Raw genomic sequence first — 15,699 nt, forward strand, 5'->3', positions numbered from 1 at the left:
ATCTTCATCAATCTTCTCATTTTGTCATTTGCGATATGAGCAAACCTAAAAACATTGTTTCTATAATTTTATGAAATAATTATTATATTTTGGTTACAACAACAACTGGATTTCCGGACAGGCGGACTATGCAGTCCCGCCTGCAATTGCCATTACAACGTTCTCGACCCTTCTACCCTCAAGGGAAGAGTATACACAGATGAATCAAAGCTCGAGGGCAGCGTGGGCGGAGGTGTATATTCCGATCATCTGGGCATCTCCTTCAGTTTTCAGCTTCCCCACGACTTTAGTGTCTTTTCAAGCTGAACTGATGGGAATAATTAAAGCCGTGGCACTGGTACAGTGTGATGCGATGCCTGGAGATGATATCTACATTTTCACTGATAGCTAAGCGGCGATAAAATTTCTCCCAAAGCAGTCGACAACCTCTAAGGTGGTCAGCAAATGCCGCACATCTAAATTATTTCACCTAAAGGTAACATGGGTACCTAGCCATTGTGATATTGAGGGTAACTGCAGAGCCGATGAACAACAACTTTGATACCATAAGGGGCTATATACAGTTAGAAGGCCGAAAAAAGCGAATTTTCCAGAATTTTTCCTGAGAAAGCTTTTAAATCTATCTGATATAGGCATACCCTTACTACAACAACAACTTTGATACCATAAGGGGCTATATACAGTTAGAAGGCCGAAAAAAGCGAATTTTCCAGAATTTTTTCTGAGAAAACTTTTAAATCTATTGATCTAAAACTTTCTACACATATTATGTTACCTTATAACTGTATTTTAAGACTTAGTATTAGTAAAAATATTTATTCGGAAAGGAGCCACAGCTGATCTCCGGTAGCTTCTCACAAAAAAGACGTTTTGCGGTGACCTCTATATCTCTGAACTGGATCCTCTGAAATTAAAAAACCAAACAGAAATTTTACGAAATAATAATGTTAAATCTAGAATTAATCGAAGGAATAAGCAAAATAAATTTGTTGGACAAAATGGCGGTTTCTCAAAACAAAAAATCTATCTTTGGCCAAAATTTCGGCTTTAAATTGTTTATAAAAAAAAATTATCGGTGAGGAAAAACTCTTCGATTAATTAATAACAAATATATTTAAAAAGCTCGTGTTAAAATTTGAGACTAATCGGTTTAGCCGTTTTCGAGTATTGTTGGTTACCGACTTTGTAAGCACCATTTTGAGAAAAACCCGTTTAAAGTTTGAAAAGCACTTTACATAGGATGAAAATTCTCTGAAACGGCTTTTCAAATTTGCGTGTAACTTCGAAAACATTCACCGGAAAGTTATTAAATGTTCTGTGTGTATTCTTAAATATTTTTTACATTAAGAAAAAAAAACAAAACGATTTTTTGAAAATTCTAACTGTATATAACCCCATAAACGCCGAACGAGGTGCGTCGACCATGTCAAGGTCAATACCAAGATGAGCTGTCCTAGTTGGTAAACATATTTTGAAGCAGCAATTAAATTCAGGATGTTCGCTGTTAATTTAATTTATTTAGAAATTTTTCTGTATTCAGTTCTGTTATTTTTTTTATTATTTATTTAAAAATTTCACATATATATCGTTTTATCTAAAAATATCCAATACTGGTGTGTTATTTGTGGGTAATAAATTTCTCACAAAGAATTTTGCTTAAAAATCTCCAAAACAGCGAATAAAATCTGAACACTTTTTACTTAAAACAAGTTTTGTACTTACATGCATTGTTCGTTAATTAAAAAACAAAAAAAATTAAAAATTAAACATTCTACTTCGATATCAGCCTATTTTATGTACATAAGTACTGCTCACAGCGCTGCTTTAGCATGAGTTGCGTCGTATGTCCCTCAGTCTACATAGTTACACATTTACTTCGATTTCCTCTACAACATCTTCAAAGTTTGCATCGCATACAGAGCCATTGTGTAAACTGTCCTCCGCAACTTCCGACATACCCTCTGAAACGCCTTTTGGTATATCCAATTTTACGAATGAGTGACGCGTGCGAGCGCTTTTGAGTTTTCGCATTGATTCCAACTCCTCCAGGGACATAATAACCTCATGCTTCAGTTTCAAGTGAACCTTGAGCCTTTAAAGAAATGAGCACAAATAGGGATAATTAAATGTATTCTCAATTTTAGACACCAAAACACAAAAATAAAACAATTCAACTCACTTCGACTTCTGTGGATATCCTCTATCGCAATAGGTACACCGGAATGGCATACCGGTATGTGAAAAGCTATGATTTCGTAGGGATATAGTATTTTTGAACACCTTGCCGCACCCCGTCTCCGGGCAAATATATCGCAAATTGTTATGTTTGACTTGCAAATGCGACGTAAGGTGGCCCTTTTGTCCAAATCTACGCTCACAGTGCGGACATTCGAAAGGGAATTGACGCGTATGATAACGCATATGCACTTCCAAGGTTTGTGAAATGGCGAATATTTTGTGACACAGAAGGCACTCGAATGGCTGAAAGTCCTCGCGTGAACAATGCGTCTGCTTGTAGTGCAGCTCACAGGATTGACGTGATAAATAGGTGCGATCGCAGCCCTCAAAAGAACAATTGAAGCGCGGTCGATCCGGTTCGTGTGTGCGCCGATGCAATAGCATTTTACTGCGGCTCGTAAACGACTTCTGGCAGTAATCGCAGCAGACGCGACTCGAGCGTTTGGGACGAATTATTTGTATGGGCAGATCAGGAGTGCAGGCACGCGATGGCAGGGGGTTGTTCGGTTCACATTTAATTGATGGCACGGCGGTTGCTCTCTTATTCACCTCATTGTGGCTTTCGGTTGCGGTGCGGGTAGTGTAATTGTTTAGCGATGAGGAAACTACGCATAGCGACGTTTCGCTGGGGGTTGTGGATGTAAGCGCATTTAATGCTACCGGCATGTGCTTATTTGCTGTTGCGTGCTGCGCAGGAGTTGTAACGGGGGGAAGGGTGTTACAAATTGAGACATGGTTGCTGCTCACATTGGGGTATGGTAGAATGACTTCACTAGGCGTCGAAACAAGTTCTTCAACCAAAATGTAGTCCATTTGTACTGAAATTGTAAAGAAATCATAACAGTGTTCAAAATTTCATCACCTTTTAGAGACGGCTGCAAACATTTACTTTAAAATCATGATTCAATAATAAAAGATTGTGTAAAGCTTCACAACAATTTAGCAACCAGCATTAACACCGATAACAATGTCAGCCTTGAAATGCAACGGATAATCTCTCTTGCCAAAAAGTGCTACTTCGGACTAAGTTGGCAATTGAGTAGTAAAGTCCTTTCTCGACGAACAAAACTAACACTCTAAACACTCTCATCATGCCCATCCTAACGTATGGCGCTTGGACGATGACAATATCCGATGAGGCGTCCCTTGAAGTGTTTGAGAGAAAGATTCTGGGGAAGATTTTTGGGCCTTAGTACGTTGGTGACGGCGAATACCGCAGGCGAAGGAACGATGAGCTGTATGAGCTTTACGACGCCATAGACATTGCAAGTTGAAAATAAGGGGAAAAGGAGGCAAAAGTTGATCACCTCTTTGAAAAGGTAATAAAAATTTAAAAATGGAAAATTCTGAGGAGCTTTTTTCATGGCAGAATAACACCCGGAGTTTTGCCCAAGGCGAATTCATAGAAGGTTACTTTGGTAGAGCAACAACAACATTTATATGTATTTTTTTTGTTTTTGCGATTTGGAAAAATTTCATAATTAAAATTAAGTTGAAAATAATAAAATAAATTGTACAGAATTTGTAAAATCAAAATAAAATTATTTAAAGCTAATATGTTAGAAATAAAAAGAATATCAGAAAAAAGTGTGTAATACAGGAATGGATGTATAATTTTTTAAAAGAAACAATGTAAAATTTTCATTTCAAAATTTTTATTGAAATATGATATTATCAAGTCAAATAATCAATATTTGCAGTAGTATAATGATTTTTTTTTTTTTTTCAATAATATCGCTATGTAAGTAATTAAACTCTTAAATCTGAAATCAGCCATGTTATATCACCGTTTTAGACATACAAAGTGGCGCAAATTTATCATTCAATTTTATTTTTTTAAAGAAATATTAAAAAACAATTATTTTAAGTTATGGAAATCTTTATTTTGACTTTTACCGGCTGTCTAATTTCCAAGTGTCAAATATGGTTGACATATTACGTAATTTGCAAAAATTATAAATCTTTTGGTAGACTGATTAATTTTGCGTCACCCTGTACATATGTATAATATAAATTTAGTAAAATTAAATTTGGTACAAAATTAACAATACTTAAAAATAAATCCAAATAAGTATAATGCACCATTTCAAACAATTCATTTATAATTATACTTAAGTGTACGATGACAATGTAAATATGTGTTTCCTAAGTAAACGATATACTTTTGCATTTTGCTTAATCGCATATTACTACTTATAATATAGTGATATAAATGTAAGAACTATTTCCTGCTATTGACATCAGTCGGCGTAGCCCTCAAGTTCGTTCGCAGCAATCACTTCGGGCTCCGGTGTCAGCACCGGCCGCAATTGTGCTTTTAACTTAATCTCTTTGGCCACCAGCATGCAATCGAGCTCGTCCAGCGTATGCTCAATGCTATGTATTCGGCTGATGTGCCAACGCAATCTAAAATTGAATGTAAAATATCACAACATTGTACTGTAAATTAAGTGTTACTCACTGATGACACTCACCTGCCCTTGGTTGGAAAATCATGCTGGCAGTAGTCGCAACGATAAGGCAATTGATCGACGTGAGTATATGCATGATTCTTGAGCGCATGCGCAGTTTGAAACATTTTTCCACACTCTGGTTGCTCGCAAATAAATCGCTGTCCTTCATGCTTCGTTTTCACATGATTGTTCAGATGTTGGGCCATCATAAATGGCTTGGCACATATATGACAAACAAATGGATATACTTTCTTATGGAAGCGCAGATGTATCTGGTAATTGGCGCGACCAATGCATGTTTTCTCGCAAAACTCACAATTGAATACGGGATATGATTGGCAAGTCACTCGCTGTTGATGACGTTCAAGTTGTTGCTTTGTTGCAAACTCTTTGCCGCATTCAGCACATCTATTCGGTGACTTATTGAAGCGATGCTTTCGATGTCGATGGGATGCCAAGAGTGAGCGCGATGGACTTTTATGATCACAATATTCGCACTGAAATGGTGGACCACCAGGAATGAGCGGAGCACGTCCGCGTTTTCGTGGTTTCGACAAAATATGCAATTGTTCGTCGGCAGCGTGGGCTTTCGTTAAAAAGTCGGGATTCTCAAAGAGATATTCCGCCAAATTAATATCATCAGCATCTGACGGAGGAGCCATATTCATAAGTACGGGTGGATTTTTTGACGTCTCATTTTGTGAGCAATGCGCTGAGGATTCTTCGTAGGATACTTCCACCGGAAAATGTGCATAATCCTCTTCAAGCTTAATTGAGAGAATACGCTCGTCCTTTTGAATGTCTAGAATATGTGTTACAAAGTGTTCGTTAGCGCGTTGGTAGGTTTTGTGAACAAACTTAAAGCACTTAAAATAAACTTAAATCAATTTCTCATACACACAAAACTGACTGAAATAGAGCGGCATGAAAACCGACCATTGTAAAAATTTTAAATTAAATATTCGACCGCCATAGACGAATGGATTGGTGCGTGACTACCATTCGGAAGTGCGTCGGTTCGAATCTCCGTACATGGAACACCAAAATAATAGCAACATTTTTTTCTAATAGACGTCGCCGCTCGGCAGAAGCTCCTCATAAAAACATATCCAGCGTTCGGAGTCGGCTTAAAACTGCAGGTTCCTCCAATTGTGTGGAAAAAACATCAAGACGCACACCACAAATAGGAGCAGAAGCTCGGCCAAACACCCAAAAAGGGTGTATGCGCCAATTGTACGAGTATATACTTAGTCCGGCCATAAGTTCTGTTACAAGTTAATTAAGTATTCTATAGATATGAAATTATAATACTTTTGTTGATGAAGTTAGTTTTAATTCCTCATGCAATTATTAAAAACAAAAAAAAAAAAAAAAAGCTGATGGCCTAGTCGCTAATGCTTTTTAATTTCATTGTGATTGTAATTCATTACTTTTTCAATTTTCTAATTAAAAAAAAAAAAAAAAAAAAAAAAAAAAAAATTGTTATTAAATTTTTTTTTGCTTTTACACAAGCCTTCAAACGATTAAGCCATTGATCGATTAGCATATTGACGTCGCTGCTCGAACCAAAGATTGTTTGAGACTCTCCCATTTTCTGTGAGATCTTCGACAGGCTATGTTCTCCAATTTTGTCCACAAACTGTAGTCTGAATGGATTCAGATCTGGACTTCAGACGGGCAATCTCCTATGAATCGAGGAATATTGCTTTTTAGCCACTACGCGCGTAGTTTTTGCCTTATGGGCTGGAGCGGAATCTCGCTGGAAGATCCAACGCTCTCCATTGAAGAGAGTACTGCTCAACTGCATCACCCCGCCTTCTAAGGCATCCTCCTGGTACACTTTTACCCCGGTCTTAACCCCTTTTTCGCAGAAATGAAGAGATGCAACACCTTACAAGACACGCTGAACTCTTACAACATTTTTTGTGTCTTTAGAAGTTTCAGCACAGATTTTGTCATTTGCTTATTAAAAACTTCTTCAACAGTAAAAATTTTCTCATCTGTGAAAATAATATTATCATGGCCGTTGACTGCATGCCACCGAAGAAGCAGCTTGCATCTGTCGAGTCAAATTTTTTTCAAGCGCGTTGTAAAAAAATTGTCAATTGAGCAATGGAAGGCTTTCATGTGGAGATCATCTCTAATTAGTCGTGGCATGGATCTGGTTCCTTCGACAAGACTTTCTGCTTTCTAATGGGATTTCTGGGTTTTCTCTCTCGAACGGCCTTTATGGCTGCACTGGTTCGAACCATGCGAGGACGACCACTTTCTTTTCTGCCTGTCACGTCGGACGTTTGGAAAAAACGATTAATCGTGAGGTAAAACAAACATTCTCGAAATATTGATTCAATATTTTTTCACAATTCGTAAATCTCACTTACACCTTTACCACCCTTTTGTAATGCAATCACTGCAATGCGATTTTCCTTGGCTCGCTACTCCATTGCTAACAACCGAAATTTTCCCCTAAACTAAGTATAATTTATGAGTAGACAATGCATACGAACAACAGCAAAAATAACGGAACTTCTTTCTGCGAATTTGTTGACGCCGTATGCATTGTAAAATTTGTCAAAGAGTTTATGGCAAGACTAAGTATATTTATATTATCATTGTCACCGAGGTCAATAAGAAGCACCTTTACCGCTGCACCAGTTAGTGCTCGTCCATCACAGAACTCATTCGCCTCCCTTTTTATCCCGTTTTAAAAAGCCAGAACCCACGGCACGGTTGTTGCTCGATTATAAAACATAATATCTGAACAGCTCCCAAAATATTTATTTTAAAACAGCAAATTATCTGAAACCTCGCGAGCTATGAAACGGCAAACAAGAACCTCCTATGGCCGTAAACCAAGTTTTGCATTGCTGAACCATACGAATGCAAATGCGCCCATGGGCTGTCACTCCGGCAGCATCCTTTAAATATTAAGTGTTTTCAAATTCATCTTTAATTGTGAAGATTTGTACATGCGCAGGAACAATTTATAGGTAATCAAAATAATTTCTGCTTTTTCTGTATAAAAAATGTAGAAGATGTTCTCGGAATCATTTAATACAATCGTTTTGATATTCATACATAAATACTCATAATATATTATTAATTGCTATTTCTGTCGCGCACTACTGCTCAGATATCTTCACCAAATTCAATTTGGAACGCATCACATGAAATTTACGCATATCTTCCATTTGTTCGAGCGACGCCTCAATTCCATGCTTCTGTCGTATGTGCACTTTTAATCTACAACCAAAAAATCATGTCAATTTAAGAATTTACTTTAATTGCATTTTAACAACTCACTTGGCCTTTGCCGGATAGCCACGTTTGCAGTATGCACATTCGAATGGCATTGCACTGTGCGAGAATTCGTGATTGCGCAGCGATGCGGATGAGGTGAAAAATTTTCCACAGCCAGGATGTTCGCATGAATAGCGCACGCTATTATGCTTTACATTCTTGTGGGTATTCAGGTGGCACATTTGTGCAAATTTCTGGCCACATAAATCGCAAACATATGGAAAATCGCCCGTGTGATAGCGCATGTGCACTTCCAGCAGCTTACTAATAACGTAAACTTTACCACAAATAGGGCACTTAAGTCCACTCCTATTGTGAAAAGTGCGTATGTGTACGTCCTTAGCCTGTTTTGTGGCATAGAGACGGCCACACTCTTCACATTCGAATTTCGGTCGGTTGGGTTCGTGCGAACGGCGATGTGTTAGCATGCGTGATCGATTCTTGAACACTTTCTGACAATAATCACAGGTAAATTTGCCGCTGTAACGGCGTCGCGGTTTTACATCGCCTTTTTTCGAAATTACTACGGATTTTACATCAATTTCAGCATCCGCTTCGGCATCCACTTCGGCAATCTTTGCAACATTTTGTTTATTATTTGTTAATTCACTTTCGCTTTCGGTGCTCGCATTTTTGAAAATTACGTGATTATCATTTTCAACATCTAAATTAGTTGCTTCGCTCGAAGGCTTAGTTTTATTCCTACATTCGGAAAGTTTTGTTCTCGACGCACGATGGTTTTTGTGCACTGGATCGACTAACACATCGGTCTTACATTTTTCACTTAAGTGTATTTTTCGTATTAGGTACTCTTCGTTGTCGATTTTAATTTGTACTGTTTCCGCATCTGTTTATTAAATGAGTCGTACAAGAAAAAAAGCAACAAAAAATTAATATAATATTAAACTTTGTTAACTTTAAAATTTTAACTGTCTCAAATTTAAACTTCAACTTATGATTCATTCAATAAACAATTGAGGAAACATTACAAATATTTTCGCATTAAAATTTTAAAGTTTTTCAAATTTGTATATACACTAAATAATAGCAAAATATTTTTCCAATAGCGGTCACCCCTCGGCAGGGAATGGCAAACCACCGAGAGTATTTCTGCCATGAAAAAGCTCCCTATAAAAAAATATCTGCCGTTCGGAGTCGGCGTAAAGCTGTCGATCCCTCCATTTGTGGAACAACATCAATACGCACGCCACAAAAAGGAGGAGGAGCTCGGCCAAATACCCAAACAGGGAGTACGCGCCAATTATTTATATATATTGTATATATATATATATATATATATATATATTTTCCACTATTAACGGCATACCTTCCACTTTATAATGAAAATATTAAAATAAACATCCGATCATTTATATTAAAAAATAGCATTTTTCTTTGAATATCAAATAATAACACCTCTTATTAAAAAACCCTTTATATAAGTATGTATTTATGTTGGTTAATTTCTAATCTGCTACGTAAAGTCACGATATTTAGTATAAGAAATGAATATAAGCAACTTTATCATGCTCGCAAAACATACTCAAAAAAATCTATCGATGCTCAATAGGAATCAAACACTTCAAGTCCTTCCAGATCACTGCCGACTCATTGAAAAATTGTGGTTGTGTTAGGCCGAGCAAGAATGAGGCCATGTTATATACATATATTATAGGGAATATTTATGCTGGTACAGCAACAACAACAATATAAAAAAGGTCTCTCCCTCATCGATTCCGAAACGGTACACGACAAATTATCTGTATGGTTGATAATCATCAGTAATTTTTAACATGAAACGTTTAAACAAAAAAGTTCCTACCGGCTGAGCCACAGTATTTCTCCCTTATTAACATACTGGTGAGATTCAGTATGTTCCCACAACACTGTATCTGCCGATAAATGTCGGACCATCACAACCTTCATCAACCGTACCTACCTACCGCGTCTAGATATGATAGCATAAATGTTCAACACATTGCTTTTTAAAATTTATATAGCAAACTAAATGTCCATCCACTTAGCACCTCAAAAGAACTCATTTGTCTATTTTTTTCTATTTGGAAGCCGCCGAAACAACCATTGAATGACCAAAGTGCGTTTAGATTTTGCTGCATCACACCAACGGGCCTAGCAGAGTCATTACAGTGATCTGAGAAGCTGTTGGAAAGACATAGAGCTGTATATTTCAGCTCTAATCAACCGGAGCGTCCCACAAGAAGCTTAACAACATTTATGTTTTGCACAGAGACAGAAAAATTAATTATTCAATTTCCTCCGGCGTGGCAAGGAAGCCGAAGCTACTGCACTAAATCTATACGTTCATGCCGCCTATAGACACCGGCATTTTCCTGGCATTCGTCCTTCCGAGGCGGAAGATGAAGAACGCGAAACATAAAAAGGCACCATTAATTTCCAAATTTTAAAGTCTAAAACAAAACAAAGTACGTTCGGTTTTATACCCGGCAAAAACTGTCACCTCAGCACCATTCCCCTTATATGTATGGAGAATGTTTATGCTGCCACAACAACAAAAATAACAAAAAAAAAAGTAAAAAAAAAAGTGCTAAATAATATACGTTTTCACCTTCATCCACCAGCTCATCGACTGATTGATATTCATCCATATCTATTTGATCTTCCAACTCTTCATATTCCATCGACGTCTCGAAATTACCAACAGTGTCATCTTGGCTAGCGACAATATCATTTTCAATAGGCTCACTTTCGGCAGGCAGAGATTCTACGAGTTGTGGCTCATTTGTTTTAACTTCAACTTCGCCCACATCTTCTGGCTCTCCATGTCTTTCTATTTTCATTGTCGTCGTCAACGGTGATACTTCATCCCCCAATTGTTGTGATTGATCCAATTGCTCTAAGAAAATCTTTGACTCTTCCACTTTTTTGTGAAAATCATATGCCACCTGTAACTCCAATCCACATGACTTGCAAAGCTGGTGTGGCGCGTTAGTACCGCCAGCACGCAAATCGATTTGCGTACAAACGGTGAAGCAATCATAGTAACTCAGTTGCTCCTCTTCATCGTAAATAAGCTGTAAATCGAGTAATTGCGATTCGTCTGGAACTTGCAGACAGAGCCGACAGTAGTCGGACAAATCAATATACTCCGTTGGATTATCGGACAAAGGAATGGCACTTTCGGCGGATTGCATCATATTCGATTGCAATATGCGCCTTTTCGAATTGTATTCTCCTATATACCCTCTAAAAACACTTTTTACGAATAATATTTATTTTTGCTACCTGAAATCACTTCACCAATATTTTGATGCTCGTTCAGTGACAGCTTTCAGAATGATTGGCGTGCTTTGTTTTGGGAGTTGCCATATCGTATGAATCTGAACAGATATAAGCACGGCGAGTTCGAGACAAGCCTGCGCTTTGTATTGCAACAGCTGTCATTGTGTTTATGTAAATAATAAATTCTGTGTGCATTCCAGGTGCAGGTGAATTGCATCAATAAATTTGAATGGAGAATTATACAAAATTAATGACTGAAAACCTTACAACAACCGAAATGTTTTCGTCTTCTGCGTTGTTAACGGCCACGAACGGCATATTAGAACATAATAGGAATTCGACAATTTCCACTTTGCTCCAAGTGACACCTGCATCAGTTACCACCACCAACAAAACCGCAGATGCTGTGCCAACGGATACGGATATTAAGCAGAATGAAAATGGGCACTTCATCCTCATTCCCTTCGTAGTTCTTTTATTTATCATAGCTTTTTCCGCAGTGGTGAGATTTCTAACAAAGCAATATAATATTAGGTTTAGCGCCTTGTATACATATTGATTTTTATTTTGATGGTGGCGCACAGGTATTCTTAATTGTACAAAATCGACGCCGTCTTGCGCGCATCTACTGTCGTCGAAGAATTGAACGTAGGTACTCATTTGATGATGATTCTGATTCCACGCTAGAGCAAGGTGATGGTTACGATTTCGATGACCCCAGCGAATGCCTGCTCAAGGGGAAATTGCAAATCGATAATGTGAGTGCGACGTAACAGAAAAATAATTTAAAATGTTTTAAATAATATGTACATAAGTACTTATGTCATATATAATTTTTTTTCTTCCCAGAGTTACGCAAACGCACTACGCAAAGATCTTTATACCTAAATGAAAATAATTATGACAAGAATAGTGGTCACTAGAACTATTAAAGAACAAGTGAATAACATTGCTATTCTATGTTGTCTTCTTTGTTGCATTCAACGTTAATTGACAGCACCTTGATAGTCTCGCTCATGAGCATTCCTCGCACTATAACATATAAAAAAATTGTTATCGATACTAAATTATACTCTAGATCATGCTTAGTATACAAACATTAGCCATAAGGCTATTAAAATAGAATCGTTATACATAATAAATTAATTGTCTTACAAATAATCAATTACTTTTGTGTTTGAGTATGTTTATATCTATTTACAGGCGATAAGTACATATACGATATAGAACCAATTTAGCACAAATTCATTAAATATGGATAGTCTACGCATTTAAAAATCCTATGATTTCAAATCACATATTGTCATATTAAATATTTGCATTATCAGTTGAAGCATTGGCGCTCAATAGCCTTGAGGTGAGGTCGTAAAATCCAAAAAAGAATGCACCACCCAGGGTAATCCACAGCACACGAGGGGTGAAACCAGCAAAGAGGCTAAAAATATAATTAAATTAATTGAATGCGGAATAAACGCTTATTATTGACTTATTTATTTATTATCAGTAAAATATTAAAAAAATAATCTACTGAAAAGGCATGGCTATCAAGGTGTTCAGCTAAAATAAATGGAACAATAAAATGCAGCTGCTATTAATATAAGTTGCGCTATACTCCAATGTTATTACTTATTTTGTACTCACCCCGCAAAACCACGTTCCCTATAAACGGTCCTTAGCACATTGTGCGCATTCAACTTCTTTGTTGCGGTACCTTGCTCAGCGAGCATAATACGCGTTTTGGCCACATCTAGTGGTGTAGTCAAACCTGCTGCAATGCCCCCCGCCATGGCACCACATAATGCGACAGTAAATGGTGTTGATTCCAGACCAGTAGTCGCAGTCCAATGTAGCTTAAAGTATTCCCATAATGGGAATTGTATTAAACTGAATGGTATCTCACGCATCACCGTGGTACCAAAGCCACGATAAAGTCCACGCCGTAATCCCTCAAGTTTATAGGCGCGCCAAAGTATTTGCAACGCAGTAGTTTTCTGGGTAGTTCCAAGTGTTTGGCGACGTTGCTTGGCAATTTCAACGGGAACACGTATCAAACATGCTAGCTGGAATTCAATTGTTACACATTCATACATATACTATATCAATATTGTCATATCACAATCTTCCACTTACAACTTCGGCACAAGATGCCGAAACCATGTGTATATATGGTGAATTAGCTGCACCTGTGACATTACTTAAATGTCGTTTAATGCTTTCATAGGTGCAAAAGAATAGCGCCGCAGTGGGTGCACTACCAGCAGCAGCAGGCGCTAAACCTTTGTAAATGCCTCGAAAACCGCCGGCACGCAAGAAACCCAACTCGCTTTGCAGTCGCGTTTTAACAGTATCAATGGGGAACAATGCAATGTCCACAACAATACCAGCGACACCACCTGCCTGCAAGTAGAACGTTAATTTATTGGCTTTGTTTGGAATACATATACCATTTCTTTTTACCACAAGTGAATGCAGAAAGGAATATTGTGTGTGCATGTGCGGCACGTCCTTGTTGCCTTCCATTTCTTATTTTACCGTCCGGCTACCAACTAAATTAAAATTTTTTAAGATGGTATTTTTGAAAACTTATTTTTTCGATGGCATCCTTCGCCTGATAAGCACTGTTTTGTTTATTAATAGAATAGCGGTTGGAGTTCAATGCCTGCTTGACGTTGAAGACAGCTGTATGTAATTCTTGTTGCAGTCAGATAGTTCCATTAATCAGCTGTGAGCTTATCAATGCAGGGTGTGTGGAATGAAAACAATTTTCGATTAAATAAATAGGAACAAAGCCCGCTTTGTTCGATTACCGTGATATTCACTGGTCTACAAGATTTCAATAGCAAAATTAAAACTTTTTAATTCATTTTTTTAAACAAAGTACAGTTGTCATTTTTTATTGTACTGCTTTGAATAGCATACAAATTATCATTGATCGTATATAAAACCGACTACTTTCGATGGCGCAGACATTACTCTCGTGGAAATTTTCTAGATGTAGACGTTCTCAGTTAGAATCCGACAAGGCTGTGTCTTCCGAATTCCGAGGCTTTATATAAATTTGGGCTTTCACAATTTAACACGCGGCCCTTAATTTTCTTTAGTTTGTTTAGTTTAAATCTCACAAATATTACCAAGCCATTCCCGGAATTTTCAGAAACATGCAATTTCTCCTGCCTTTGTTTATTTATTTTGTATTAGTAAGGGGCTCGACGTCAAACTTGTCAAAATCGCGAAAAATAGAGTAACTGTTGCCTCCTTCAGTACTCAATTCGCCGACATTTTTGTGCAGAACACATTGTCGATCAGGCTCGTCAGTTTTGCTAAAATTTCTCTCGTTTGCAAATGTGGTCGCCAAAAGTGCGCATAATTTTCATTTGACAACGTAAAATAATTTCGGTTATCATATGGCTCTGGCTTTAAAATGTTTTTCAAAATATTCGCGTAGGAATGTTTGTTTTTTTCTTTCAATAACGTGCTATATTGAAAACGTTCACTGAAAGTGCGAATACACCTATTCGCGGAATCATGTAAATCACGAACTTAACTTTACTCGATGAGCCAATGCGTAGTACAGAGCTGACATCAAATTTGTCAAAAAAAAAAATAAAGCAACTGTTTTGGCAAGGCACAACCTACTTACTCAATTCGCCTTGGCTTATGATTACCTTAAAAAACCACAAGAAAATTCATTCAAATAAAAAATACTCCAACTCAATTGCCTTCTTGTATCCCGTTATTTGTATTTATTTTATTTTCTTCTTTTTGCAATATGTATGGTAATTGTTATTTTATGTTTATAATAAACACATTTCTCGCCCTTAATAATACATTAATTAAATTGTATTTAATTTTATTTTTTTGTTGTTAACCTTTAAAGTTTTAAAAATTTTGTTCGATTAATGTTTTACACATATAGCATTTTCTTCTTATATATTTTACAACTTTTTGTTCATGATTTCTTGTATTTCTCTTTGAATATTTTTTGCCTTCTTTTGACAATTGATGGCATTTCTTTTTCCTATAGCTTGGTTGGTCAGTTGACTGGTCGGATTTGCATGCAAATCTGTCGTTCAAAAAAATATAAAACAACAAAATATAGACCCTTTTACTTTTAATTCTACACACTCATCGGACACGATGCATTTTACGTCTTTCCTCCTACAATTTGGCAATTAAAATCAATTATGCTTATAGTATAAAAAAGAAAGCGGCACTCACAAAATTCGAATTTTTAGTTTTGCTTCACCAATAGATTTGATGCCTTTTTTAGTTTGTTCACGTTTCTTGGCGTATATATGATTTTTTTTAATTTTAACCTCTATTCTGCTCAAATACCAATCTTTTGCCTCGCTAACAGTTCATCGTTGCACCGTTGTATTTTAATGGCGGCTGGCGTTTCTAAACGCTAACACAAACAACTGTTTTTCAGGTTTATATGGTATATTTT

The 15,699-nt window shown here is 37.0% G+C and overlaps 3 protein-coding genes across 5 annotated transcripts; 1 reads left to right on the top strand and 2 right to left on the bottom strand.

Moving 5' to 3' along the window:
• Positions 1-1,531: 1,531 nt before the first annotated feature.
• Positions 1,532-11,332, bottom strand: LOC128871576 (zinc finger protein 449). Of its 3 annotated transcripts, none has more exons than XM_054113432.1 (3): positions 10,579-11,332; positions 2,180-3,056; positions 1,532-2,092 (listed from the first exon to the last, which is right to left on the bottom strand). In XM_054113432.1, the coding sequence occupies exons 1-3, from the start codon at positions 11,165-11,167 to the stop codon at positions 1,864-1,866; spliced, it is 1,695 nt and encodes a 564-aa protein (XP_053969407.1). In that variant the 5' UTR covers positions 11,168-11,332; the 3' UTR covers positions 1,532-1,863. The 3 variants fall into 3 exon arrangements, with proteins under 3 accessions (XP_053969407.1, XP_053969409.1, XP_053969408.1); XM_054113434.1 differs by lacking the exons at positions 1,532-2,092; positions 2,180-3,056 and adding exons at positions 3,934-4,644; positions 4,713-5,493 and having other exon boundaries at positions 10,579-11,327; XM_054113433.1 differs by lacking the exons at positions 1,532-2,092; positions 2,180-3,056 and adding exons at positions 7,728-7,934; positions 7,995-8,838 and having other exon boundaries at positions 10,579-11,323.
• An 81-nt stretch (positions 11,333-11,413) lies between these two features.
• LOC128871579 (uncharacterized) lies at positions 11,414-12,417 on the top strand. The gene is made up of 3 exons (XM_054113438.1): positions 11,414-11,754; positions 11,837-12,010; positions 12,102-12,417. The coding sequence occupies exons 1-3, from the start codon at positions 11,482-11,484 to the stop codon at positions 12,138-12,140; spliced, it is 486 nt and encodes a 161-aa protein (XP_053969413.1). The 5' UTR covers positions 11,414-11,481; the 3' UTR covers positions 12,141-12,417.
• LOC128871578 (S-adenosylmethionine mitochondrial carrier protein homolog) lies at positions 12,417-13,981 on the bottom strand. The gene is made up of 4 exons (XM_054113437.1): positions 13,710-13,981; positions 13,383-13,649; positions 12,894-13,312; positions 12,417-12,687 (listed from the first exon to the last, which is right to left on the bottom strand). The coding sequence occupies exons 1-4, from the start codon at positions 13,770-13,772 to the stop codon at positions 12,561-12,563; spliced, it is 876 nt and encodes a 291-aa protein (XP_053969412.1). The 5' UTR covers positions 13,773-13,981; the 3' UTR covers positions 12,417-12,560.
• Between the last annotated feature and the right edge of the window lie 1,718 nt (positions 13,982-15,699).

This window comes from Anastrepha ludens, chromosome 2 (assembly GCF_028408465.1).
Source record: "Anastrepha ludens isolate Willacy chromosome 2, idAnaLude1.1, whole genome shotgun sequence".
In the NCBI taxonomy this organism is placed as follows: Eukaryota; Metazoa; Arthropoda; class Insecta; order Diptera; family Tephritidae; genus Anastrepha; species Anastrepha ludens.